This window comes from Gymnodraco acuticeps, unplaced genomic scaffold (genome assembly GCF_902827175.1).
Source record: "Gymnodraco acuticeps unplaced genomic scaffold, fGymAcu1.1, whole genome shotgun sequence".
Lineage (NCBI taxonomy): Eukaryota > Metazoa > Chordata > Actinopteri > Perciformes > Bathydraconidae > Gymnodraco > Gymnodraco acuticeps.
The window spans coordinates 2,813,718-2,841,231 of record NW_022990947.1 but is presented as its reverse complement, the minus strand read 5'-3'; the positions used below and the strand labels follow the sequence as shown (position 1 = coordinate 2,841,231).

The following is a 27,514-nucleotide window of genomic DNA, read 5'->3' as shown; positions in this document are numbered from 1 at the left end:
CAAATGATGTAAAAGAGTACAAATAGTCAGGGGCCAACGATACTCATCTTGGCTTAACCACACACACACACAATAGAAATGCATTGACATCTATAATTTAAACCGTTGATCTCAAAGCTTTTTCTCTTAGTGATCATTTTAAATGACAGGACAGTCACAATGATCTAAGATATCAAATGGAAAATGAGTGCTGCACTCAACCAACACAACTTATTTTGATATTGGTAATTTGGGTGGGAAACAATTCAGACGTTGATTCCAATCTTTCTTTTTCTTCTTAGCCTTTCTATCATGAGTAGAACTTTTAGTTTAAGGGTTTCATATAAATAGTGTTTTTCCTCTTCCAAACATACTCTCTTACCTTAAAAAACTTCTTGCTGCATGTATTTATTTCACTATATGTATTTGTCCCTCCCTCTCTTCTCTCACCTTTCTCTGTCTTGTCTTCCTTCATTTATCAATCTAATCTGTGTGTCTCTTATGCCCTTCAGATTCTTTCTTGTCTCCTCTATAATGTCTTCACTTTCATTTTACCCTCCCTCTCCTCCCTTCTGCCAGCTAGGCCTGCAGGCTTTCAGCAGCATTACAGCATGTAAACCTCGGATTACAGCAGCCAGAGTCTGCCTAGCACTGCATGCCTCTATGGATCACCAATACACAAGTGTGTGAATACACACCCACCCAAAGGCCACCAACACATACACATGCAAGATATGTAAATAGCTGCGAACACATGAACATGAACCCCACAGACATAAAACACACTCATGTACATAGCACACAAATAAACAAATAGTTGATACACAAGCAGTACAGTATGGGTACACATTCAGAGTACGCCTGCTCTGCAACCAACACCATTCTGCTCCATCTCAAGTTACCTCCAAGTTAACTCAGCATTCGCCAAAGCATACTCGCCAGAGGATTAGTTCCTCTCTCCTCCTGTGTGTTTACTAAACTTCTCTACTGATTATTGCTACAGTTCACCCTGACCTTACAGTGCTCTACTTAATGCAGGTTGTGAAGGCTCTTGGGCAGTGCATCTTAACAAACTGTGTCTCCTAGAAACCATGAATGAGTCATGTTGTTTAATGAGAGCATCTGCCAAGTTGCATACTTCGTAGTTCGTGCTGTATGTACAGCATCTGTAAAACATTGTCTGACAACATAATTCAATTAACTTTCCCTTTAAAGTCTTCTTTTGATATGATACTACATTATGGTTGTGTTTAAGCACTCAGAGAACTTAAGGTCCACAGAGACTTGAAACATGAGTGTGTGCATTCACTTTATTAAAATGTTACTGAAGTCCCAATCTTTGTCAGATCTGAAACGTAGTTATTGTGTGGCCTAAACCTGGGACTTAGTTACCCAGGTCTGCAATGTTAAATCGTAGATACTTCACAATTAGTACAACAATATAGTATTCATTTAGTGGATACAAAACATTGCCGGTGAACATATTTGCTGTTGTGGTATATGGGTGTAATATTATTTAATCCTTTAAATTACTTTCTACTACCATAGAAAGTAATCTCCAAACATTTGATATTCTTAACGCGTAATAGGCAAGAACATAAGGAAGAGGAACCTTTACCCTGAATTTAATTTGTGTGTGTGCGTGTTTAGGTCTCAGAGAGAGAGAGTGAGTTAAACAGCAGAGAAGTGAAGGGTAACAAGTTTATTTTGCTGTTCCAAAATGCTAGCTCCTAACTGTGCACACGTGCAACAAACACACACACACACAAACACACACACACTTACATACTGTAGATGTCAGTGTCCATGTTGTGATGCTGTCAGACATATCAGGTGTTCAGAACTGACTCACACTTACTGACTGAGTGACCTGCTTACTGGCTGGCTGCCCTACTGTCCACTGCACTGAGTGTTCTGACTGTAGCTGTCCAACTGACTGACATGCTGGCTAAATATGCAGCTGATGTGTATAAGGACATGCTAGGTGTCATTTTCTTCTTCTTCAGCAAAACTACAGGGTTAATACAGAAATATATAGGTGTTATTGTTGAGATTGTGTGCATTAAATCCACTGCAATTTCAGCTTTAAAGATGAGTACTGTGTGGGTCCTGAATGCAGAGTCACAAAATATCAGCTACCGTCCAATGTGTGCTGTTTATTTCTCAAATCCTGTCTTACTCAAGCTGCAATGCAGGTTTTATACATTATAATATTCTTTTTTATGAACTCTCTCCCCGTTTTTTTAATCACCTTTCCAATATACAATCACCTGGTGGAATGGCAATACAGAAAAAGATGATGAAAACAACAGGAAGAAGACATTAACACAGTCAAACTGGCCTGGTGCAGTCTCACTTGTAAAACAAAAATCCATCTACCTCAAGATTTGTCAGTGAGCTTTATGTAAAACATTCCGAAGTGTTTCTGCAGGATTATGGCTCTCTGCTCCTCTAAGATAGTGATTCACAAAGTTTTAGTGGAGAGCCAGATGGATGCTCTATAAAGGTGTTCTATAAATCACCTGTGGTTAGGTAAATGAAAGCTGGTCCATGTTAGTGGATTGGTCGTCTGAATGTTTTCCAGATACCGTATACCCCTTCACACACTTTATGAAAAAAGGTCTGCAGAAAAAAGTAAAACCATGTTGTACATGACGCCTCTCTTGCGGTTTAAAACCACATTTATAAGGCTTATTTTACATTCCATCCCGTTATGATATTTCACTTTATATGTGCATGTATAATTCATAACCCTGTGGTGTTTAATGACTTAGATTATTCCTGCTATGCTTAACTTCACTTAATAGTCTCTATGGATTTTCTGGCCTGTTTGTGGTTGGAGGGATGGAGTACACGGGGGGGTTGTGCATACATGTTCAGCCCAGGGTTTCCGTTAGCCGGTAATTACCGGTTTTTAGCTGGTAAAATGTATTAAAAACCGGTAAATTCAAAACCTGCCGGTCAAAATGTCTGGTAATAATTAGGGATGCTCCGATAGATCGTCCACCGGTCATTATCGGCCGATATTCACTGTTAATAGTTTGATCGGTGCTCTCTATAAAGCCCGATCAGGAGAGCTGGATCTGATCGATATGGACATAAACGCGAGTGAAGTATAACCAGACGCGAGAGAGAGATCAGATCAGCTGCTGAGTCTGACAGAGACACGCAGCTCTGCATAATCACCTGAAGCCCCACCCACTGTTTAGCGAGCTGCAGGAGCTGCATGAGAAACTGACAGGCTGTCAGGAGAGAGAGGGAGGGAGAGGGGAAAAGAGAGGATCCGTTTCTCCCGTGTTATTATTCAAAGTTAATGTAAACTTTTGAATAATGTACTTCATCTACTACAAGTAGTTTGTTTGAATGTAATAATTATGTTGTTTGTTGTTTGTGGAATCATTTATTGAAAAAATGAATCTGAATTGTTTTCGATCTGTTACGATTATAGACTGAAGCAATATAAAAATGAGCCCCGTGAACTGAGTTTTAAACATCAGCATATCTGCTCATAGTCCGGTAATTACCTGCTAACGGAAACTCTGCAACATAACTCTTATTATTATTATTGAAATATGACCGGTAAGTTTCAAATGTATCCGGTAAAATAAATTCTGCCCGGACATTTGACCGGCGAGAAAAAATCCTAGCGGAAACCCTGGTTCAGCCCCATACAATCTCTACATTCATGCTTCTTCAGCTCTACTGTAGGTGCGTGAATTATTGTTAAACAAATGTAACCAGGGAGAAGCCACAGGTATTGAGATTATAGACACAACCACATGAGAATAAGGTAGTATATAAAGCCCTTAGATTGATGGAAAAGAGAAAGATACCCTGAGACTTAAATAAAGACTCTGCCTGTGTTTATGCCATACACCAGGCTGACAGGCAGGCATGGATACATAGAAAGGAAGAGCAGGACGAGAGTGAACACTAATAACTACTATTAACACTATTGGAGATCTTCGCCATTAACCCATGTCAGGTGCATCTTGTATTCCCAACTGGTTCCTCAACCCATCAGCAGTCTTCCACCATGCAGTCATGTCATCATTGCACTGGGCTGTCTTACTTTTCGTCCCTCATGTTTCTATAGGGAGAGGGAAAGCAGTGACATCTTCCAAAATGAATAGATAATACTTTACCCCATATAATTCTCCAGACTCACCTACACTGAACAAAAATATAAATGCAACACTTTTGTTTTTGCTCCCATTTTTCATGAGATGAACTCAAAGATCTAAAACATTTTCTATATACACAAAATAACCATTTCTCTCAAATATTGTTCACAAATCTGAAAAAATCTGTGAGAGTGAGCACTTCTCCTTTGCCGAGATAATCCATCCCACCTCACAGGTGTGGCATATCAAGATGCTGATTAGACAGCATGATTATTGCACAGGTGTGCTTTAGGCTGGCCACAATAAAAGGCCACTCTGAAACGTGCAGTTTTGCTTTATTGGGGGGGGTCTGGGGGGGTCCGAAAACCAGTCAGTATCTGGTGTGACCACCATTTGCCTCACGCAGTGCAACACATCTCCTTCGCATAGAGTTGATCAGGTTGTTGATTGTGGCCTGTGGAATGTTGGTCCACTCCTCTTCAATGGCTGTGCCAAGTTGCTGGATATTGGCAGGAACTGGAACACGCTGTCGTATACGCCGACCCAGAGCATCCCAAACATGCTCAATGGGTGACATGTCCGGTGAGTATGCTGGCCATGCAAGAACTGGGATGTTTTCAGCCTCCAGGAATTGTGTACAGATCCTTGCAACATGGGGCCGTGCATTATCATGCTGCAACATGAGGTGATGGTCGTGGATGAATGGCACAACAATGGGCCTCAGGATCTCGTCACGGTATCTCTGTGCATTCACAATGCCATCAATAAAATGCACCTGTGTTCGTCGTCCATAACATACTCCTGCTCATACCATAACCCCACCACCACCATGGGCCACTCGATTCACAACATTGACATCAGAAAACCGCTCACCCACACGACGCCACACACGCTGTCTGCCATCTGCCCTGAACAGTGAAAACCGGGATTCATCTCTCCAACGTGCCAGACGCCATCGAATGTGAGCATTTGCCCACTCAAGTCGGTTACGACCACGAACCGGAGTCAGGTCGAGACCCCGATGAGGACGACGAGCATGCAGATGAGCTTCCCTGAGACGGTTTCTGACAGTTTGTGCAGAAATTCTTTGGTTATGCAAACCGATTGTTGCAGCAGCTGTCCGAGTGGCTGGTCTCAGACGATCTTGGAGGTGAACATGCTGGATGTGGAGGTCCTGGGCTGGTGTGGTTACACGTGGTCGGTGGTTGTGAGGCCAGTTGGATGTACTGCCAAATTCTCTGAAACGCCTTTGGAGACGGCTTATGGTAGAGAAATGAACATTCAATTCACGGGCAACAGCTCTGGTGGACATTCCTGCTGTCAGCATGCCAATTGCACGCTCCCTCAAAACTTGCGACATCTGTGGCATTGTGCTGTGTGATAAAACTGAACATTTCAGAGTGGCTTTTTATTGTGGCCAGCCTAAGGCACACCTGTGCAATAATCATGCTGTCTAATCAGCATCTTGATATGCCACACCTGTGAGGTGGGATGGATTATCTCGGCAAAGGGGAAGTGCTCACTATCACAGATTTTTTCCGATTTGTGAACAATATTTGAGAGAAATGGTTATTTTGTGTATATAGAAAATGTTTTAGATCTTTGAGTTCATCTCATGAAAAATGGGAGCAAAGACAAAAGTGTTGCATTTATATTTTTGTTCAGTGTACATGTTCTGTCTGCTCTTGGGGTCTCTGTCTGTCTCTTTCTCCCGCTTTCCTTTTTTCAACTTCCCAACAACAACAACATGAAAGACACCAACTTTAAACACACTTAAAGAACAAATTATGTAAACACATTTATCATTAATTTGAAGTGCATTTATTTTATTAAGCATAGTTTTGCACACATATTTGACATGTTGTTATTCATCTAGATATCTCAAATGCAAAGATTATTTAATTTGAACGGGATGAACCTCCATTGCATTCATGGTTTTATTTATAATGACAATACTTGATAAGATGGTCCCTTCCTGTTCAATTAAAATTGACACAAAATACATTAAGTGATAATGCAGTTTAATTATTTAGTCATTCATTCATTTGAATGTTGTCATTTAAAAACAAGTTGGAATTTTATATACGGTACATACAACAAAACACCATCTAACCCTCCATAATGTGCACACACACACACACACACACACACACACACACACACACACACACACACACACACACACACACACATCCTCCTCCAACAATTCAAGCAAGCAATAAAACAGATTGCCGCTCATCTGGGAAATCAGAGCAAAGCTCGCTGTTATCAGTTTGTATAGACTACTATGTGTGTAAGTGTGTAGCAGTGGGTGTGTGTATGTTTATGTGTGTGTATGTTTATGTGTGTGGTGTGAAAGGAAGAGGGAGAAAAAGAGAGAGAATTATAGTCTATGATTGATTGGCAGAAATAAAGATATGGTTTATTACTTCAGGTCCTGAACCTAACGTGAACCATGAATACACTCAAGTCCTCACTCTGTTCTTCAACACAAAATTACAAGCACCAGCCATATCCATACACTAGCTGAAAATAATGTGTAAAGTGTGCCCCTTCCCTTCACAACCAACAACTTTATATGTGACTAGGTCAGCAAAGATATATTTTTTGTACAGGATTTGGATAGATGTAACCCATGTGATAGGTACATCTATTGTGCAGGGGCAAGGTGGAACATCTAAAGTAACGTTCTCCTGTTGCCTGACAATCATTGAATTCAAATAAGCTGACAGAAAATATACATACAGTAAGGAACTGATTGGTAGGAATATAATCATACTACTACTTAAAGCTATTTTTTTTGTTTTGGATTTCCAATATGATGACAAAGACATAAAATACAGTCACCAAGGCCTAAATTGCAATTTACACTGTGCCATTAATGCAAGTTGATCTCCAAAACTCAAGTCAGCCTTTTAAAACACATAATATATGAAGCCAAAAAACCACCTCTCACACTGTTCAAATCAGGACCCTCATGTGTTTCACAGGCCAATCCAATCAGAAATGAAGACAATGAGCATCACTCTAAAAGAAAGCCTTAAAAGAGATAAGTGTCATCCATTATTCAGTGTGACTTGAGAAGCTTGTCCAAAGCCAGTGGCATGATTGAATGTCAGTAATGGTACCTGAAGTGATTTTCTTGAGACTTAATTGAAAGACAGAACAAAAATGAAATATACTCAAAATATGGAGTAAAGCATATATTGTACTATTGTCAGTGGTGTTTACAGTATTTGTTTTGAAAAGAGTTTGGAAGTGTTTGTGTTTTTTCTGTGTTAATATAAGAAAAAAAGACAGAGAAACTGAAAGACAAAGAGAGAGAGAAACTGAAAGAGAGAGATAGAGCGAGTCTGGGCATTCAGCAATAGCTTAAAATCATTTTTTAAATTGCAAAGTAAATTTTACAACCCGTGCATTGAAGAGATAATGTAACCCTGCTGAGAAAAAAGTGTTATTTTTAATGGACCGTATTTCCTTTTACATTATTAGCTTACATATTACACAGTTTATCAGTAATTTGCCAGTATTTTGTATTGCCCTGGTAATTGTGTTCACAGAATCCAATCCTATTAGGGAAGTAGGCAGTTGGGCAGAACTTTGCCTAAGTGACTTTTTCAAATAGAATTGCTTTCCAGGTAGTCTCATTATCAAAGACACAATGACTGTAATAGGCCATAGTTTTCTATATTTTATAATTTCATCATACCAATAATTTGGAACAAAAATATCACATGAAACGAGCCAAAAGGGCAGGGATAAGAGAATGGTGTTCAAGCAATTAACTGGAGACTTGAATATGGATGAGTGAGAACCTGCATGCACACACATTCAAACAGCAACATAAAATGCCTTTATGCTTTGAAGGGAACTACTTTTAAGCTAGTTTAAAGGTGAAGAAGGGTGGATGGGCACAAAATACTATATGGTGGAGATTAGGCAGCCTTTGGTGCAGAGCACTGATACTAGTGCAGCTACAACAAGCTGTCTCCTCTCTGTTAGAGGATGGTGACAGAGGGAGAGGGATGAAACGCAGAAGAGATAAAGAAAGGGTTTGTTGGCTAAAACAGGTGGATGAGGGATTGAAGGAAAGAAAGAGAAGGACTGGTTTCCAAGCTGTTAGGAGAAACACATGTTGCTCATCAGCAGAGGAGAAAGAGGGAGTCGGGGGACACTGTAGGGGAGAGAGGAAGACAGGAGTGGTGAAACCGCTCAGCAGCTTGGCTGTGTGTGTCTGGCTACTGTCTCCTTAGAGCAATGGCAGACATATGAGAGTTTGGCAGGGACGACAGAAGCAGTGTTACAGAACTACAAAGACTGCATGTTACAAACCAGTGTGTGGCAGTGAACAAGGTTAGCTCAGAAAAACAGATTATAAATGGAATATATTGTATCTTGCAGTTTTTGAAGAGTGAGCTACTAGCCGATAAGAGTAGTCTACACTTACAATTCAATATTGCACTGCATTACAAACCCGAAAATCAAATCCCCCTCTCCACTGGTGGAGCTGAAGATGTGGGGTGAGAGGAAGTGCAGTGGCTAATATAGCAATTGCCAACATCCAATTTCATGGAGAGTTGCTCTTTTGTGTACCAACAGTAATTTGAGGCAGTGTAGGATACAATGTTTGACATTTATGCATACTTTTCTGACTAACTCTAACAACTTCCTGCTTATTGATTGTGTCAAAGCTGCTAATCTCTCAGTGCTCTGCACACAGTTCCATGCTCTGTAGCTTTAAAATGTCACCTGCTAATGATTGCGTTTTGAATTGCTACTAGTCATGTTCTGTATGTAACAATTGGACCAAACGCCACAGTTTGTTGGACTGTGTGCTTCTTTGATTGCGAGATCCCATTTAAGAAAGAAGTGTGTGTGTGTGTGTGTGTGTGTGTGTGTGTGTGTGTGTGTGTGTGTGTGTGTGTGTGTGTGTGTGTGTGTGTGTGTGTGTGTGTGTGTGTGTGTGTGTGTGTGTGTGTGTGTGTGTGTGTGTGTGTGTGTGTGTGTGTGTGTGTGTGTGTGTGTGTGTGTGTGTGTGTGTGTGTCAGGTCGATGGTCCATTTACTTTTTTGGTTACCCAAAACAGGTCTGTGCTTACAGTATGTAACTGGTAGGCAGTCACAATGACAGTGGAAATGAATGAAGTCCCCTTTGATCAGTGTAACTTACAGTAATGCAGGTCAGGTCTGATAATGCTGATCTGTGCAACTGTATTGACCTTTAGCTCATTATCATCTTGTTCCATCCTGTCCATTTATTGTCTTCTCTCCACCAAAACAAATAGCATTATGACTTTTTTTCTTAATTTACAACACTAATTGAAAGCAGGTGTTTTAAATCCACAAACACAGTTGGAGCGAGTACACTACTGATGTACTGAAGCCTTCATTCCCTGAAGGAAAAAACAAATAGGAATCATAGATGTAACGTTTAAAAAAAAAGTTAATGAAAACAAATGACTTGAGGAAACAATGAACAATGTGAACCAACATCAAGCAAATAGATGCCTTGCTGTGAAATATACAAAACCTCACTTATCACCTCAGCAAAATGACAATATATGCTGCTTGTGAGAGTGATATGAATAAATCAACACTGTATATTATTGTTTGCTGAATATCTGTTTGTTTTTACAGATGCAACACTGATTCCCATGAGAACCACATAAAGCATTAAAGCTACAATTTGCTAAATCTAATATTGTATCATTTTCCACTTTGTCGCTATATGACAATTCTACTGACTGCAGCAAAAGGAGCACTAATGATAATAGCAAAAGCATCTTCTTGATGGCTTTAGAGACATTCATATTTATTGGTTTATTTTTGGTCTTTGAGACTTTTCTTTACTAAAAGTAAGTGAAGTGAGTTTTCTTAACATGGTGCTCTTAGTCCCTATATACATTTTAACATATTTTCAGTTTGTGATAGCATTTTAAGTACTTTCATTTAGAAGCTTGCAACAGAAGCTCAGTCTTAAAATAGCTGGGATAAACATTTCAGGAGCTATTGTTTAGCTAATTGTTAAGCCACATGTCCGAGGTTTCACTTTTGTGTTTTAAGTAAGTAAGCTTGCAAAGCAAAACAGCAGGATCAGCACCATCCTTGTATTCATTTGTCTGTAGTCATACTTTAGTGTACGTAAATGTATTTATCCTGGCACATTTTGAGTGTGTTACTCATTTCGTTATCAGCAGTAACCGCTGTTTGAGGGCGGTGCAGAGAGGATTAGACTTAGTCAGGGCCTATAGGTCTATGGTATAAGTACAAGGTATGGTATGTATACAGTCAATGGTCAGTGAACACCATGGGTGTAAAAAGAGAACCACACACACTAAAAGAAAGTATGCACTAACATGCATTAACCGCCGGACAGGCCACTTGAACAAACCACAGATAAACTCAGATTACAGCACACAGAGGGATTGTGAGTTTATTTTCTGCTCAGGTAGACATAAATCCATAATATCTCAAAAGAACAAAAACAAATGATTATTTCCTGCTATTTTAATGCTCTTATTTTCAAATCAAGAACATTTAAAGTATATAATTTTCAGTTTGAATTTAATTTAGCCCATCAAAATGTACAATTATACAAATCCTATTACTGAGTCATTTTAAATGATTATCCTAAAAGATAGTACTCTATCTACGCTAGCTAGATAACTGGCTTTAGAATAGCTAAACTACAAGGTTTGCTCTTAATACTAATATACTGAATACTGGGCCAAAGTATGGGTCCTTATGGTTTGCTTCTAACTATGTTTGTGCTGGGTGCATGCACACAAGAGTGTGTCGGTCTGATTCAAGGGATTTAAGCAAGTGTTGCAGAGAACTTAGTGTTAAGATGAGAAAGACCTATGTGTCATGAGTTAGAGAAACAGGGAGAACTCGTGTCCAAAGCATAAAGAAAAACGGAATTGAAAGCAGTAAATGAGCAACAGAGGGAAGCAAAGATAGAAGAATCGAGAAAGTCTTAGATAAATAGTGGGGAAAGCGTAGTGGGTTGCTAATGGTAATGTTTTGAAGCCTCAGTCTTCATGGTAACGCTCTAGGCACAGTGGGCCATTCACTTAACATGCACACATGCACACCCCCACAAATGCACGTTTATTTCATACTGTCGGGGGGGAAATGAGCCCTTATCTGGAGCTGTGGAGATAAGCAGAAGCAGTGGGCCACTCTGCAGCCAGGCTGCCATTTTAGGTCCTGACTCACACACAAAGCTGCCTTCACACTGTTATGTAAAAGTAAAAACAATGTGATTAACATAAGAAATAGTGGTATTTGGATATTTTAGAACAAACACTTGCAAAATTTTTTATTTTAGTTCCAATGTACTGTTCTGTTCCTCATCTACTCATGTTACTGTAGGTGGTCTGAAAAATCTACATATATTTGAGAAAAATGTCAAATGGAATTAAAGGAGGGACGGAAACATTGCAGCATATTGACAGGTGTCAAGCAATTGGGTAACATTTGAAATATACCAATACATAATAATAATTATATTTCATATAATGTACAGTATATTGCCAGTGAATCCCAGTGTCTATATTCCTACCTAAAATAGTATTTTATTCATTGTAGTTATTACAGAGATACAACGCTTCAACCAGCAAAGAAACAATTACTATCAATCTTATGATAGTTAGTTAAAAAGACATTGAAAACAAAGGGGAATTTAACCAAATTGGCATTTCAAATAGTCATGTGCACCCACAAATAAATTCACAGATAAATGTAGTTAAACCAAGAAGACACGTTTTAATACAGTAGAATACAATAACCCAGGATAATGTGACTCTCATCTGCCTTAATTCCAGAAACTGAGCCTTTAAAAACACAAATCTCAGTGGCTGGGAAATGGCTCATTAAGTCATGTAATCATACTATTCAAAATCCATAATACATCATGGTCAATCCATAGTGAAAACGGGGGAGTTTAACTCAATTTGCCTTTAATGCATAATGTGTGTGAAGGTGAGTATTTGCATTGCAGTTGCATACAAAGCCTGCCGCTGATTGATAGCCTCTGTGAATACTGTGGGGCTTGACAATGTTGATTGATGTGTTGCTCCGCATCATATTGACTAATGTTTAAACACTGTGGGAATTGCACCACAGACTCCTTCCATTACAGGCCATTGCAGACTGTTCATTGCTGAATCTTCTTAAATGTTCTATACATTCTCTTTCACAGCCGCAAAATGCAGTCCTAACAGGATTCAGCCCATAACGAAGGCTAAAACCGATGTTGACTTTATTGACTGTTAACTGGAGCAACATGTATAACAGATCAACATTGTTTTCAAAGTAGTCTGTCATAGGAACTGTTGTTATTAACGCAGTCAAGAGGAATCAATATTAAGTGCCTTGCTTAAGGGTAACATGGCAGCAGAAGGCAATATTTGTCTTATAGAGGTAGTACAGGAAACACTGATACAAAATAACAAACATTGTTTTGATTTTGTCTTATTTTGTCTTATCTGTAAATCTTATCTGCACTATTCACACTTTCTTGCAATATAAGGGTTGGGGCTCAGTGCCATATTGGTAAACAGCTTAGTGCAAGCCTGGAATACAACGTGCTTTGGCAGGTGTGTTTGCCAAGGTTCAATTGCTTACTGTACATTTCACTGTTCATTACCTTTTTCACAGTGCTTTTGCTGTCAAGCCACCAAATCTAAGACAAGGGTCAAGACTCTAGAAAGTAAACAACCAAATGTCGCCGAGGGGGAAGACCAGCCTGCTATACAACACCATTTCAATGCTTGATTGATCTAAACTTTTTTTTAACTGTAAATTAAAAACACTTCCCCTGTTCCCACTCGAGGACTGTGTTTTCATGGTGATTCTCCGTCAGAAAAGTAAATTAATAAAAATCAGATACGTGCAATATGTTAATATGTTTCTCTCTTTTCCTGTGGTTTAATACATGTATGCACAGTATTACTGTACTAAAATAACCTTTCTTCAAAATGTGTGCGTGTGTCCCTGCATGTTGCTTGTTTAGTGCCCTGCCCTCACACAATGTTTCACACACATGCACACACCACATAGGCCTATCAGAGGAGAAGTGAGATACAATCAGTGGCGAACCGTCAGGGCCTTCAAGGTATTCAGAGAATACCCTGGAACACTCAGATAAAACAAACAAAAATTCGATTTAATTATAAAAATAAAATGTATATAAAATGAATAAATGAGAATCGTATCTGTGTTGTTGATCTGTAATATGACAGTGTTACATTGATTTGTTTGTCCTTCTCGGACCATGCACTACGCATTTGAGTGGTTTTGTGTTAGAAAAGAAAGCAACCAATCAGATCTTGTTCTGGGTCTCTGGGTAGAATATCCTTCAACCAAGGTATTCTACATCCTTGATAGACTGCCCTGGCCGTTGCACTGAATGAGAGCGTACGTTTGGACTGACAGTTTGATCAACCAATCATATATTGATTTGTAGCCAATGGGCGTGTATTCTTTCAGAGTTTCCCTCGATCCCAGGGTATTCTAGAAGGCCCGCTAGTTAACTGGCTCGAGACAGAGGAGATAAATGCGACGAAGCAATTCATGCCGTTTTATTGTTTTTAAACGTTGAAATGACAAGTGCAACAGGTGAAGATGAAGTTGTTGCGGAATTGTTGTGAGTACCCTTTTCAAGACGACAATTCAGTGAAAAGACGGACATTATCATGCCGTGGAGGGGGGGGAGCGGTGTGTGTCTCTACAGAAGGTCCAGTTGTGATAGACACGGTTCGCCACTGGATACAATTACACGTGATCACTAACAAAAGCATGTGTAGAAGCATTCTAATGTCAGGTGTGAACTATTGTACCGACAGCTGAGCTCCTACGGTCAGATATCTCGCGATGCATGTTAATGTCAAGTCTGTTCTGAGCCAGGTTATAGTTGTAAAAATCATCACCTGGGAAGAGTTGAGATTCACACCTGTCAGAACATGTCATGTTTTTATTAAAGCTCTTTGAGTGGACGATTGATACTGATAAGAGAGGTCGCTGAAGAAAATGTATTTTCTGCATCATTTGTGATTTGTTTTTCCCTTTTTTAGACGACATGATGTTGGCCTTTGCTCTATTTCTTTTATATGCACATCTATAACATGCGCCTGAATCCGTTTTTATGGATGTTTATGTGGGCATACATGGCTGCAGGTGTGTTCAGGTACCATTGTAAAGCAGTGCTATTGGTCTTTCTCGTTGCGTTTTGCTGCACCACTAATGTATTATTGATCATACGCCTTCACATTTTTTACAAGCACTTAAAACAGCTGCTTTGCCGTAAATTCACCTTTTTAAAATGTCTCATCATTGCTGCTCACCACGTATCAGTATCTTCTTCATCTGCTGTGTACTCCCGATTTCTCCCTGTTTCTGGTTCTCTCTCCTTAAGTGTGTTTTACTTTAAGTTATTTGCTGCCTTATCACGTGTTTCCTTTTTATCTTTTGCATTTTCCACCCACATATACACAGCCCATAATTAAAAAAATGGGTGGGGGTTAATGCCAGCATACATGAATCGAGAGTAGGGTGTTGACACATATTCATACACTATTAAGGGCTGTATTGACAGCGGGTTTTTAATGAAGAGAAGACAACACTTCGTTGTTGTATTATAAAAAAAAGGTTAGTTTGCTCATCTTCAAAAAACAAAGTATTGAAAAAGTGTGAATGCTAGAGGACAAAACTAAAAATATCATACTGATTTTGAATGTGTTAGAGAAGAGTCAGATTCAAGCTCCACACCTCCCCCTACAGGCGGAAATGAGCACTACATGTGATGTATTCTACCTGGCTGTGTTTTTCTGTCTGATACATTCACACAGACAGACAAGCAGGGTAAAAGTGTACTCACTTTTTTAAAGCACAGCGATGTAATAATAATAAAAATAGTTTGACATGATACCTATGTTAAAGATACTTTTGAGAGTTACAATTCCTGCACACCATCACAGCTGTTTCATTTAACCTCTACTCACATTCAAGTTGGGTGTAGCTATGCTCGGAATTATATGAGGTAATGGGATTGAACGTATTCAAATAGGTGGAATATTTCCTGCTGCCACAGGTGCAGTAAAGCTAAATGGAGAGTCAGAGAGGTGTCGATCAATTCGTCCTAGCATGTCATCAGTCCTGAGGGGAGGTATAAAAAATACCCTGAAAATATGCACTGGTCAAATCAGTTTTGGATGATTGGATTTCAAATCAAACTGGGCAGAACTGTGCTGGAAATGATGGCGGGTCACTTAGTGTAATCTACCAATGCAAGTCCAATGAATGTTTAACATTCTCCGAGCTTAATAGGTGAAACAGGAACATTAGTTGTACAGTATGTCTGTGTGTTTGTGTGAGGCCCACTTCTACAGTTTGAGTGTGTAAGGTGTGAAAAACAATATCAGGGAACCCCTCCCTGTTGCCTGTTGGTCAACCTCAGTCCTGTCAAACTGTTGTCCAACAGTTCCCTCTAATGCAAAAGCCTGCTCCAATACTCAAAGGAATTCAATTCTACCAAACTGTTGCTTTCTATTCTGTCAAAATGCTTCAAACAGGATATGAAATGTTGATGGCAGAGTATATCAAAGAAACCAGTTTAGCTAATCTTCACTGCGGTATTGGTCCCAAAACGGAATTGATAAGAATTGGCAGAACATTGCACATTGCACAATAACTCCAGGCTTTAGTGAAATGGATCATCCCATATTTCCCCCTGCACCATGCCCTCTGCTTCTCTGATGTGTTTGTGTTTTCTTCTAAGCACAAATCAGGCCATGCAATGTTGTGTGTATCACAGGGCTTGTGTATGGTTGGGGTTTTTGTTGTCTTTGGATGGCAGACAGCTAAATCACTTTCTTTTTTCCCCCTACCTTTCTCTCTAGTCTACAGGGAAACAAGACTAGTTTGATCTTTGAAGCTAAAAAACAATATTTTATTGAAAGCAGAAGGCAGCATGTAGATGAAGAAAATATGCTTTGGAGCTTAAATAATGTGGTACGGGGGGAAATACTGAAGGTTTATGATGCAATTTGAAAGACATTCTAGGAGTCTAGGTCAGATTTATAAAAGCACCTTTATGTTTAATAAAATCAGCATCTCTTCTGCAGGAACAGTGCATAGTGCAGAGATGAACCTTGCTGTGACAATAATTGTCAGTGTTAATCTTGTGCATGTGCTTAAAAAAATGTGGTTGGTTGTTCATTGCGGTATCTACAATGCCTCAGAATCTAACTTCTTTGTTTGTGTTTGTGTGTTTGCACATTGCAGCTGGCAACATGGGATCCAGTTCATGGCTTGAACGGCACCCTGACAGACAGGAAATTGGAAAATAACATGAGAGGAGTGGTGCTACGAGTCGTCACTGTCCTGGTGAGTATTGCTCACCTGTGCTTTTCCTTTCTTTTTGTATGTATTTTTCCTTTATCATTCTGTGATTTCCAATTGGCCATTCATAAAAAGACCTGTTTCCCTATTTGAAAATGGTCCTGCTGTTAACTCAAAACAATCAAAGACAGACTGTTGCGTCGACTGCTGGCATGTCAGATTTCAGCCTTCTGCTCTATTGTAAATCCGTCCTTTTGTCTAGTTCTATGCCCATCATTCATCTCGGTCTCTGTGGAGAGGTATAGAGCGACAGACTGAGAGCTTGTGTGAGAGAAGGACAATGGCTGACAAACATTTATGAGACAAAGTGTTGAAATGAAAGCAAGGTGTCAGAAAAGGCAAACACACAGGATGAGCTCACTAATGGACCAAACCATCATTATTTAATTAACTTCCATTCTGACATTTGACAGCTAGATGATAGAGAACATTGTGGTCTTGATGATAGTAGGACTACAGCTCTTTCTGTCTCGCCCGCAGCATCGATTTGAGTACATCCCATGAGTACTTTAAAGATTTACTGCTGTAGATTCTTCATATCCCATCTTTGAAGTGAGAGGCAGAGAAGAAAGAGATAATTCTAGACATCTTTGTGGCAATCCCTTTTTTTAAAGTCTTTGTTTTCATCATCCTAATATCAAGGAATAAGGATTGTGTTGTTGACTGTCGCCCCTTTTTCCCATCATTGGGATAAGGTAGCTTCTACAGATGTAGTACTGTACAGCTGATATCGTCTTTTCTACCTTTTATATTCTATTTGTGGGGGTCATTCCATGCAGATTGTCCATGTAACACACTTAACTAACAAGCATGTTTGTGAACACACATCTGCACTTACAATAACCTCTGAAATGATCTGTTTGTCGTATTCTGTCTTTCAGACGGTTGAATAGTTATCGATTAGTTCATTGGCGAGGAGATTGTGCCACTATTAGGGCCAATGACTCTAAATCAATGCTATTGAATGGCGAGAGCTATAGTGATTATTAAATGGATGTTACCAATGAATGGCTACATCACTATAATTATGTGTTCATGGTTCCTTCAGGGCTTAGTAAAGTTTAAAGTCAGGTCACAAATGGGACCGAATATAATTTAAAGCTTTGAAACGTTGATCAAAAGTTGACTTTCTTCCGATGTAACAATCTGAAAGTGCAAAATCAGACAGCTTTAAATAACCAATCACTGATTTGCATATGTTCCTGATTTGGTGAGATTCACCTGCTGAGTTAGTTAGTTAGTTAGTTGCTGATGTTTTCATTATACTCTCTGCTTTCGAGTGTTCAGCCTCCTTTCTTTGGCTCTGCTCCACATTCATAGAAGCAAACTGGGAATATACAGTATATTGCAGCTCAAACGCAGCAAAAGGCTGAGCGTGTCCCTTATTAACTTTAGGTTACATTTTTGGAAATAAGGAAAGACTGCTCGGTGTCTCCCCAAATGAACCTGACATTTTACTTCAGAAGATGATAAGGCACACAGTAACCACTAAATAGAATTCAAGATAAATTGGTGCCTCAATTTAAAGTGTTGTAGAGACTGGGGGTGATTGATCATCATGATAAATGATGATTGATAAGGTTCCACTCAATTGTTTTAGACATTCAGTAAGTAATTATACTATGGGGTACACCCTCATTAGATAGCAACAGTAAAGATATGACAGAAAAACAAGAGTAAGAAGAAATGAATCACCTTCACAATGTACTGCACTGCTTCTTTGTTACTTTTTGAAACACATCCTCCATCCTTACCAAACAGAGACAGAGGGACATTTCATTTTAGAACAGAACCTAATGTTCTGCAGAGACCGGCAAGGTTTTCACAAAATACATGTTACTCGAATTTCGGGGTTTTGGGGATGCTCACTGCTACACATCACCACGGAGGAATCCTCTGCCATTACTTTAAAAAAATGTGTTTCCCAATCATGTGTCAAAAACCTCCTTGCAACATGAAGACAACATGTTGTACTTTCAGGGGAGAGGAGATGGGATGAACTTGTGCCAAAGGTATGAGAGTGAAGGAAAGGTACTAGGAGGAGGGATGAGGCGAATGAGAGATGGGAGCAATATCGTTAAGACAAAGAGGGGATAGAAGAAGTGATGTTATCCATCTTCAACGTATAGATTGATGGAGGGAGAAAAGGTGTCCTAGACATAATGCTTTGATAAAGATGGAGACGTTGGGTTGTGGAAAGATGCCAAATGGTGTATATCAAACAGCTGGTCAGTGGCAGGGGGATAAAACAGACTGGAAAATAACAACAAAGTGAGAGAGAGAACAAGAACCACAGATTAGCATCACATACCCAGAATACATCTTAGAAGGGGATTTGTCTTGAATTATATCAATCTATTGCAAGTGAGTGAAGCAGAAGGCAAGACACCACGGTAAGAAGCAACTACAGAAAATATAGGCGATGCTCGGGAATACATACTGTAGGAAGAATGAAAAAGGCAGACATTGATCAACAATGAAAGCAGTGACTGGCAAGCGCTGCACTAAAACCAGAGACAGAGGACCTGTTAATCACTATACATCATAACATGTAAGAAAGAGTGAAGGAAACACAAGTTACAATTCAGCAAGTTGTATGTTCAACTAGTCAGTGCGGTTAACGTAGATGCCTGAGTGAAAGAGAGAACTATCATGTTCTGTCCTGCCAACTTCAAATGGTGTCAGTGACAAAGCCTATCCACTTGTCAGAGAACATATAGCTGTTCTAAAAACATTGTTTGACATATGTTTTTTTTATGCATCTCTGTGTCATATTCCTATACCTACAATTCACTTTAATGAGATAAAATGCCAATCATGCTTAAACTACTTTGAAACTCTCGACCATTTATATATACACAGACTCAGAACTGCGTACTGCTTTGCATTGATTTGCAGCTGCTATGTGTGGTGTGTGCCATTGTGACAGTAGCAAGCAAACTCCAGTAGGCTTGCAAGTACATATGCAACACATACAGTCATGTAAACAGTGGATATGTTTGATTTTGTTCTAGTGTGTGTTTTCACTGTATATCACAGAGCCTGTTCACTTGGAAACCATACAGTATGTATAACAAGCTGAATAGTAGGCCGGAAAAAAAACGTGTGGGTCATATTGAAACACCTTCATATGTTACGTGTTCGCTGAAAAAAATAGTACCAATTACATTTAAAAAATCTTATCAATGCAATGCCTGGTTTACTTTAGAAACAATGTTCCACTGTTAACATTCACCAACAATCAGCAGTGTATTTGGAAGTATTTGGGGGATTACTAAGTAAGTGTGTGGGCTAGTTGGTGTTCCTGCCTTGGTGGATGGATGCTTGAGGTGAGATAGGGACTTGGCATGCATGTCCACTCACTGACTAATAGCTTATTGAACAGCAGCAGCTAGCAAGGATTAGAATGCCGCCATGTTAATGTTGACAGCTTGTGTGTGTGAATGTATGTGTGCTTAATGGGCAGCCAGTATCCAGTCAATAACATGCAGGCCCTCATAAATCCGCAGGACATATTGGCCTAAAACATTTCACTCATCAATAGGGATTTATTAAAGAGGAGAGAAAAAGTGGGGCGAGAGAGAAAGGGTGAGTGAAAATACTAGACAAAAGCTGATGAGAAAATTCCTCCAATTAAACACTCAATCTTAGTACAGTATATACAAGTAAATATACATTTTGTTTCCAGCTCTTCTTGTTGAAAAGGCATTGGTTTCTCCCTGTGCTGTGTTCATTTAATACCAGTGTTTGTCAGCATTGTTGAATGTCATTTAGCCTCTACAGGACGCTGCCCTTTAGATGCCATGGAGATATTGATAAACGGGAGGTTCAGCTGTCCCAAGTGCATTGCAAAATTAACCAATAAAAAACAAATCTGCTGAAATGCATGAGGCAATTATTGATTTCAACATTATAATTCACTTGAAAAGGTTTGATAGGTTATATTTAAATACATTATTAAGTTCCCTCTTTGAATAAAAGGTGAATAGATATAGAACTACCTCATGTCGTTGCATCTGTTTTGGTTTCAACACATCAACAGTAGGCAGAATTATTCCTGGTCAGATCTTTTTTTTTATCTTACACTGTTTTTTATCACCATATTGGTTCAAAGGAAAATGTGCTACTGCTGGCATTTTCGTTTTTTCAGTTTCCAATTCTTTAGAGAAATGTTTTAATGAGTCCCAATGCTCTTAGTGCTCCATAATGTATAAAGGACAGCCATTGGTGCCACAACAGAGAGGGATGTGATACATATAACGCCCGCAGGAGTGCGATTTCACCCTGGCTATGACATTTCACGTGTCAGAGGGGTGACAAATCCCATTTGCACCCAAATACTTAGGATGGTAATGCATATCAAGAGTAGGGCAAGGCTTTCAAGGGTAATAGTGTGTCAGTAAAAGGGAATAGGAACCAGACTGAGCGGATGTAAAACATGCAGGTCTTAAAACAGAACAGGCTTTGATTTGTCAGAGGCAGGACATGTATTTAACCGTACAAGATTTTATTTTTTTTTCAATGTACTGGAATCTCCAGAGGGAGTGTTTATCTGTAGTCTTTGACAACAGTAATGCTGTAAAATATACTTTCCCCATACAGGCATTTAACTGATTTTGTTGACCTACAATTGTGCAAATAGTGTGTTGATCATGACCTTTTTGTACTGTATGTGTAATGTAGGCTCTTTCAGAAGTTCTACCATGCTTTAAAATGAGCATTTGTGGTGGTAGAATGGCCACTTGAGTAATTGGGTGATTTAATGCTTGAACGAGTGGTGTATTGATTGGCTGCTTGTCTGACTCACTGACACGGATTGATCTTTGCCTTACAGGAGGAGCCGTTTGTAATGGTGTCAGAGAACGTTCTGGGAAAACCGAAGAAGTACCAAGGCTATTCCATTGACGTCCTGGATGCTCTGTCCGACTACCTGGGCTTTAAGTATGAGATCTACGTCGCTCCAGACCATAAATACGGCAGTTTGCAGCCTGACGGGCAATGGAACGGACTGATGGGGGAATTGGTCTTTAAGGTGAGCGGAAAATACATACATGCAAAAACACATGTCAGAACACACAAACAAACACTTAAAATACACAAACAATATAATGGAATCCAGGAGAAGAATGACATGGGATAGATATTTGAAGAACTAACAGAGATATATGGATATAAGAGTGTGTTGCCTATACAAAAGAAGAAGCAGGCTTGCAGACACCTGTTATAGGCATCACTTGTGTACATTTCTTTAGGACCATAGTCATCTTCAGGTTGAGTCTTCACAGTCTGGATTCCAATCTTAACATTTGACACAAAAAAAATTCAACTTCTTAACATAGGAAAGGGAAATTTAGACAGTAATTAATCAACCAATGAAGCATGGTGTCTAAAATGAGTGGAATTGGGTCATATGGCATATTTCTGAGGAGAAGCTTCAAGCATCTTTAACTATCTGACAGCATCTTAACTCCCTTAGTATTTACTTGTTTCCCTTAAAGTAAAAACATGAATTCATCAATAATATTTTTGAGAGGGAATGTGTGTGTGTGTTTATGTGGGTGGGGTCTCCATTTGGCAATAACAAGTGCTTTAACCTTAACATAGCTGCTGTTGCGGACAGGTTACCTAAGGTAGCTTAACATTTGCATTCAGAGAATGCACCACTTCTCTGCTGTGTAGTAAATGAGCAAATCAATCTTATGTTCTGACAAGTTTATTGCCCTCAAAGTAGATGCTAATGCTCTTTTGTTGTCTGTCTTCATGGTCAGCTACTATAGTAGCCGACACTGAATATTTCAGATGTAAGTACTGAATATGTTTGCCTCTTTAGGTTAACAGCATAAAGCAAGTGAGAAAAAGAGACACAGAACACAAGATACATTACCTTCAAATGACTGTATGTCAAGTCTGAGTAGTGACAATACTTCAGATATTCAACTTGGGATCAATATTTCCAAAAAATATGCTCCTTGCACATGCAACATTATTTGCTCTCATTTACATCCGTAATCCTTTTCTGTAGAAATAAAAGGTTTTATACAGTAACAAACCCTATGCAAAAATATAGAAATATTCCACAAAGCATCAAAATATGAAAAAGCCCATTGTTTCTCAGACCTCACTCTAAAGCCTTGGGTCGTTTAAACATTCATGTGGGGGCCAACCGTTAAGGCTTCAGCTCACCATACTGTCACGCCATTCTGTTTCCCAAAAATAATTTAAGGACTGCTAAATTGGGATGCAACAAGGTATTTGAGATGGAATTTTTTTCCATTCAATAGACGCATAAGTAAAGGCATAATTTAAAGACATATTTTAGATGGGTACACATTTTTAACATTTCATTTGAGTTTGCTAAACTTGTTTTTCATTCATGACGATTAGTACAGCCACCTACTGTATGCAATTAGACTAATAGGTATGTTGTGTCTATGCCAGGATGAGGAAGACATAACATACTGTATCCTGAAAATAAAATAAAAGAATTTGCCTTTAAAATTGTCCCATTCAATTAATAAATGAATATAAAAAATTCCATTCCTAATTTGGTAATATTATGTTATGAACACATGACAAATATATCAAAAACCTAGTTAGAATTGTTATGTAATTCAAAATGTAGATGTAGTTAATATATGTTTTGTTGTGTAAAATGTATGAGTTTTAACCTTAAGCTGATGCTCAATGCAACAAAGTTAGCCAAATGCAAGTGTTGTTGTGTCGGGAGGTATCTCTTTGACGTTAAAGGGCACAGGTTACTTTCACTTAAAATCATTAAATCAACAACATATAAAAAAGACTACACTGACAGAAGAAAATTCTCATCACATTTTCAAACTTTAAAGAAAAAGCTATCTTTTCATTTCCTGCATGTGAATGCCGTAGGTCAAGGATATTTCTTTTTATTTTCAGCAATGTTTTTCCCTTGATTATTTTCTTTTCGTTGTATGTCAGGCTTGAATATTTGTTGAAACTGGGTCTCTTTTCCCTGACCTTGTATACTTGTGTGTGTGTGTCTAGCCTTTGTAACCCCCCTCCCCCCAATGCAACATCTCACAAAGTGAGCACATTGAATAATGTGACAAGCACAGGCTGAACATTTTGTTTCCCCCATCAGTCAGCAACGCAGTTTATCTCTCCGAAAACCCAATTATACCACATAATTATTACCCAGAGTTCTCTCTGAAAGTTTCCATGTCGACTGACCACAGCAGTCAGCATAGAAATTAATCTGTATTCACACACACATACAGTATACTGCACACACACACACACACACACACACACACACACACACACACACACACTGCATTTGCATGCCTATCGTAGTGTTGTCTCAACCAACAGGCATCCTGTAGGGCTTCTACTAAATGTCTTATGCAGTGTAAGTGACAATTTCTGCACATTTAAGCATTTTGTTTCCTCACTCAACTGTGAAATTAGCAGATTTAATTTTTTTGCCTACGGTAGATTAAATATTTTATTTGTTGTGTGTGTGTGTGGGAGTATAGATGGGGTAAGCAATGCATGCAAGTGTGTGTTTGTCAGTGTGTAATCTGAGTGTGTGCAGCGGCTGTAGGGCTTAGTATTCACCGGCAAAATCACCTAACTTGTTACAGTCAGTTGTTTAGAGTAAATACAATCCTATTATCTAACAAGTTCATAATACACTTGTACTATCTTTGGCACTCATTTTCAAACATAGACGCTTACAACAGCATCTGTAATCCTTGTTATAATACATCTGCTTGTAGCCAAGCATTGGGGACTGAAAACATTTTAATTAGCCTTTTATTGTGTCTGCATTTCAGCTGAACTAAGCCTATTTTTCATGGCAAACATACTCAAGTCTTTACAAGTAAATAATTAAAGATGTCATCTGTTGTCATCTTGTTGATTTTTTAGGAAATAATTTCTCTGTTGAAGTGTGAACTGATTAGCATTGAAACATAAATAGGCCTAAATTAAATGGATATGAGAGAGCAGGCCCTGCCACCCTTCACACTGAATGCCCTTCAGCCTCCTGCCTGCCCTGCAGCTGTTGAATCATTCTATATCAGAATTAAAATAATGGATTTTTTTTCCAAAGAAAAGAGGAAAATAATACTATAACTTAGAATTTAGAGCTGGTAATGGTTTATTTCAACCAATGCCTTTGGTTGTTTCTCAAAAATATAAGAGGGGCAGTCTCCTTTCCCCACTCAGGACCCAACTATTTAGAACGGTTCATTCATGTCCCAGCAATATGCAAAGACTACTCATTCTCAAAGTTCTGTAAAACAATTAGATTTTGCAGAAAAATACTGCATTTCTCTTCAGAAATACCTTTTGTTTAGCTACCTGCAGCCCAGATGTTTTGTAGGAAGAAATACAAATGTTTTGTATTAAGTATTTAAATTGTTGGAAGGGGCTGAGGCAGGACTGAAAACAATTGCCTATCTATGGTTACAAAAGTACATTTTTCTGCTGTGTTCCTCACCTACACATTTTCAGTGTTGATACTACAAACTCCTCTTTTCACCTCCGCCTCTTGCAGCGAGCAGATGTGGGACTTTCTGCCCTGACCATCACGCCTGAGCGAGAGAGCGTCGTGGACTTCACCACACGCTACATGGATTATTCAGTGGGCGTTCTGCTGCGCAAAGCTGAACGCACTGTGGACATGTTTGCCTGCCTGGCGCCCTTCGACCTGTCACTGTGGGCGTGCATTGCGGGCACCGTGCTCCTCGTTGGCATCCTGGTGTACCTGCTCAACTGGCTCAACCCTCCCCGGCTACCCATGGGCTCTGTGTCACCGACAACGCTGTACAACTCCATGTGGTTCGTGTACGGCTCCTTCGTACAACAAGGTAAGGAAGAAATGTTACATAAAATCTTAAAAATTAACATAATTCACGCTGCAAGTCTTTTTTAATTTTTTTTTAATGGGTTACGAAAAGTAGGAAACATCATGATGTGATCTTTAACTGAATATGTCTTGATCATTTATCGAATGTGCTGTTGCTCATTATTTTGTAGCTTTTTAATAAAGTTCAAAAAATGAATTTTACACCAGCTGGCAACCAGAAGGTGCACAAGAAGTGTTGTTCTTCAATATTATGCCACAGGGATGTGTACTTCAATAAGAAGCTTGCAGGGTCCATCTCAAAGGTAAAAGATAGAGAGATGCTGGGAGAGGAGGGAAGGATAGAAGAAAAGGGCTGATTGCTAAAGTAATCTAATGTCAAATATGTGATAAAAACTGTCCTCGGGGTGTCATGAGTGTGGATTGACCTTTCACGTTTGAGCACAGTAGTCAAATGAGAACAGAAAGGAGGAGAGGTTTTACCTGGTTTTCCACCCGAAGATTTTTCCAGAATCTGTCCGACCATACTCAGGATTTAAATGTCAGGAGAGGGCAGTGGAATCTTTTTTTTATTATATATAATTGGCATACTGTAAATATAACAAGGTAACAGAACCCTATTCTAACTGGTAACTATTGAGTATATAATGACAGAAAAAAGCAGAAAATGATTATATGTATAGGGTCATTCTTGTGTTCATGCCTGTGCAGATGTGTACGGGGTTTGTAGTATAATAAATAAATACCTGCAATTTTACAATAATCACACTGTGCCTTGTACATGCTTCGAGACTCGCAATAGCAAAAAAATGGAACTACACTCATTATGGAAATTGGGAGGATATTATTTTCTTCCTGTAAAATATTTCAGACCCTGAATAAGCAGCTGATGAGCATAACATTGTTTGGTAAATAACCCTCCATCTTTTGCTGCAGCTAATGGTGGTAATAATGATGATACATGCTAATTGCGGTTTGATATTTGCAATCATTTCTCTTTTTAGCTGTAATTAACATTTTAGTCATGGTAACATTAGGGAGAAAAAAGGAGAGAGGGAACTAAAGGTTTTCCTTTTTATTAGGCATGGGTTTGTCCATTGTGTGTGTCTATGTTGGGTTTATTCTTTACAGCGTGTGTGCGATATGTATCCATGTTCATGTGAGCAGAGCTATCCTTTTGCCACAGGTCATTTGTTTGTGATTTGGTCAGCCAAAAATCTCACTCAGAAAATTAGCTGAGCAATAACAGACATCGGCCACGAGGCTAAGTGGGCAGACCTTCACTAGCTTTAAGTCACCTGGTATGTGGTTTACTTTCATCCCAGGAATAATTTATCTGAATAGTCCAACATGACGCCAGACTGTTGCTCTGTGCTGTGTCAGAGGGAGAGAGGGCCAGAAGAGGGAGGAGCAACGGGATCATACTTACTTTCTCCTGTCTCATTTGCCTTTCCATTGCTATCCGTGTCTCTTTCTCCTACTTATATTGTACTTAACCTCAACTACGATTGTGTCCTTCCGTCACTCTATCCTCTATTCGTCATTCTTTCTTTTTTTCTCCTTATTCTCCTTCATCCATATGTCTCTTGGTGGGTGTGTGTGGGGGGGGGCAGTGTCTGAGGTGTGCATGTAAAGGCCAATAGAGGGAGAGACACAGATGAAGAGGAGAGAAGGAATGGGAGTAGAGGGGAAAATATCAGCAAGCCATACACTATGTCTCATTGGTCTCAAGGAGAGGGAGAGAGAAAAGAGAAAGGGAGAGAAGAAGAGGTAAAGACACACAATGCGAAGGACTGCATCTGACATAATCTGCTGTTACTGCTTCATCATAGTCTATGCCAACATTAGTTTTGGCAACAGGCTGTGATTAGTTTTTTCACCTGCAGTGAAAGTGGCCAGACTTAGGGACCATACTTGTTTGATTTTGGTTTGGTTGCACTCAGCATGTCCTCTTTTGAAAGGAGACCATATCTGCATTACTGCCAAAGAAATGTGATTTGGGTATTTCGCCAGTAAAAACAGAAAGTCACAGATGCAGGAATATGGGGAAATAATTTGTAGGCTAAGTTAAATAATACCTGTAGATAGAATTAAGTATGTAAGTAGTGCATGTAGAAAGGAAGGTGTGGGAGAGAGGGTACGATTTAAGAGGATGTGAAATGTTT

General features: G+C 39.2%; 1 protein-coding gene across 1 annotated transcript in view; it reads left to right on the top strand.

The window, feature by feature from the left end:
* The window catches only part of grid2 (glutamate receptor, ionotropic, delta 2), a 548,550-nt gene that overhangs the window by 414,696 nt on the left and 106,340 nt on the right, over positions 1 to 27,514 (top strand). The window contains 4 exon segments of the mRNA XM_034234858.1: positions 16,388 to 16,489; positions 21,339 to 21,536; positions 25,041 to 25,353; positions 26,061 to 26,064. Coding sequence (XP_034090749.1) covers positions 16,388 to 16,489; positions 21,339 to 21,536; positions 25,041 to 25,353; positions 26,061 to 26,064 — 617 coding nt within the window.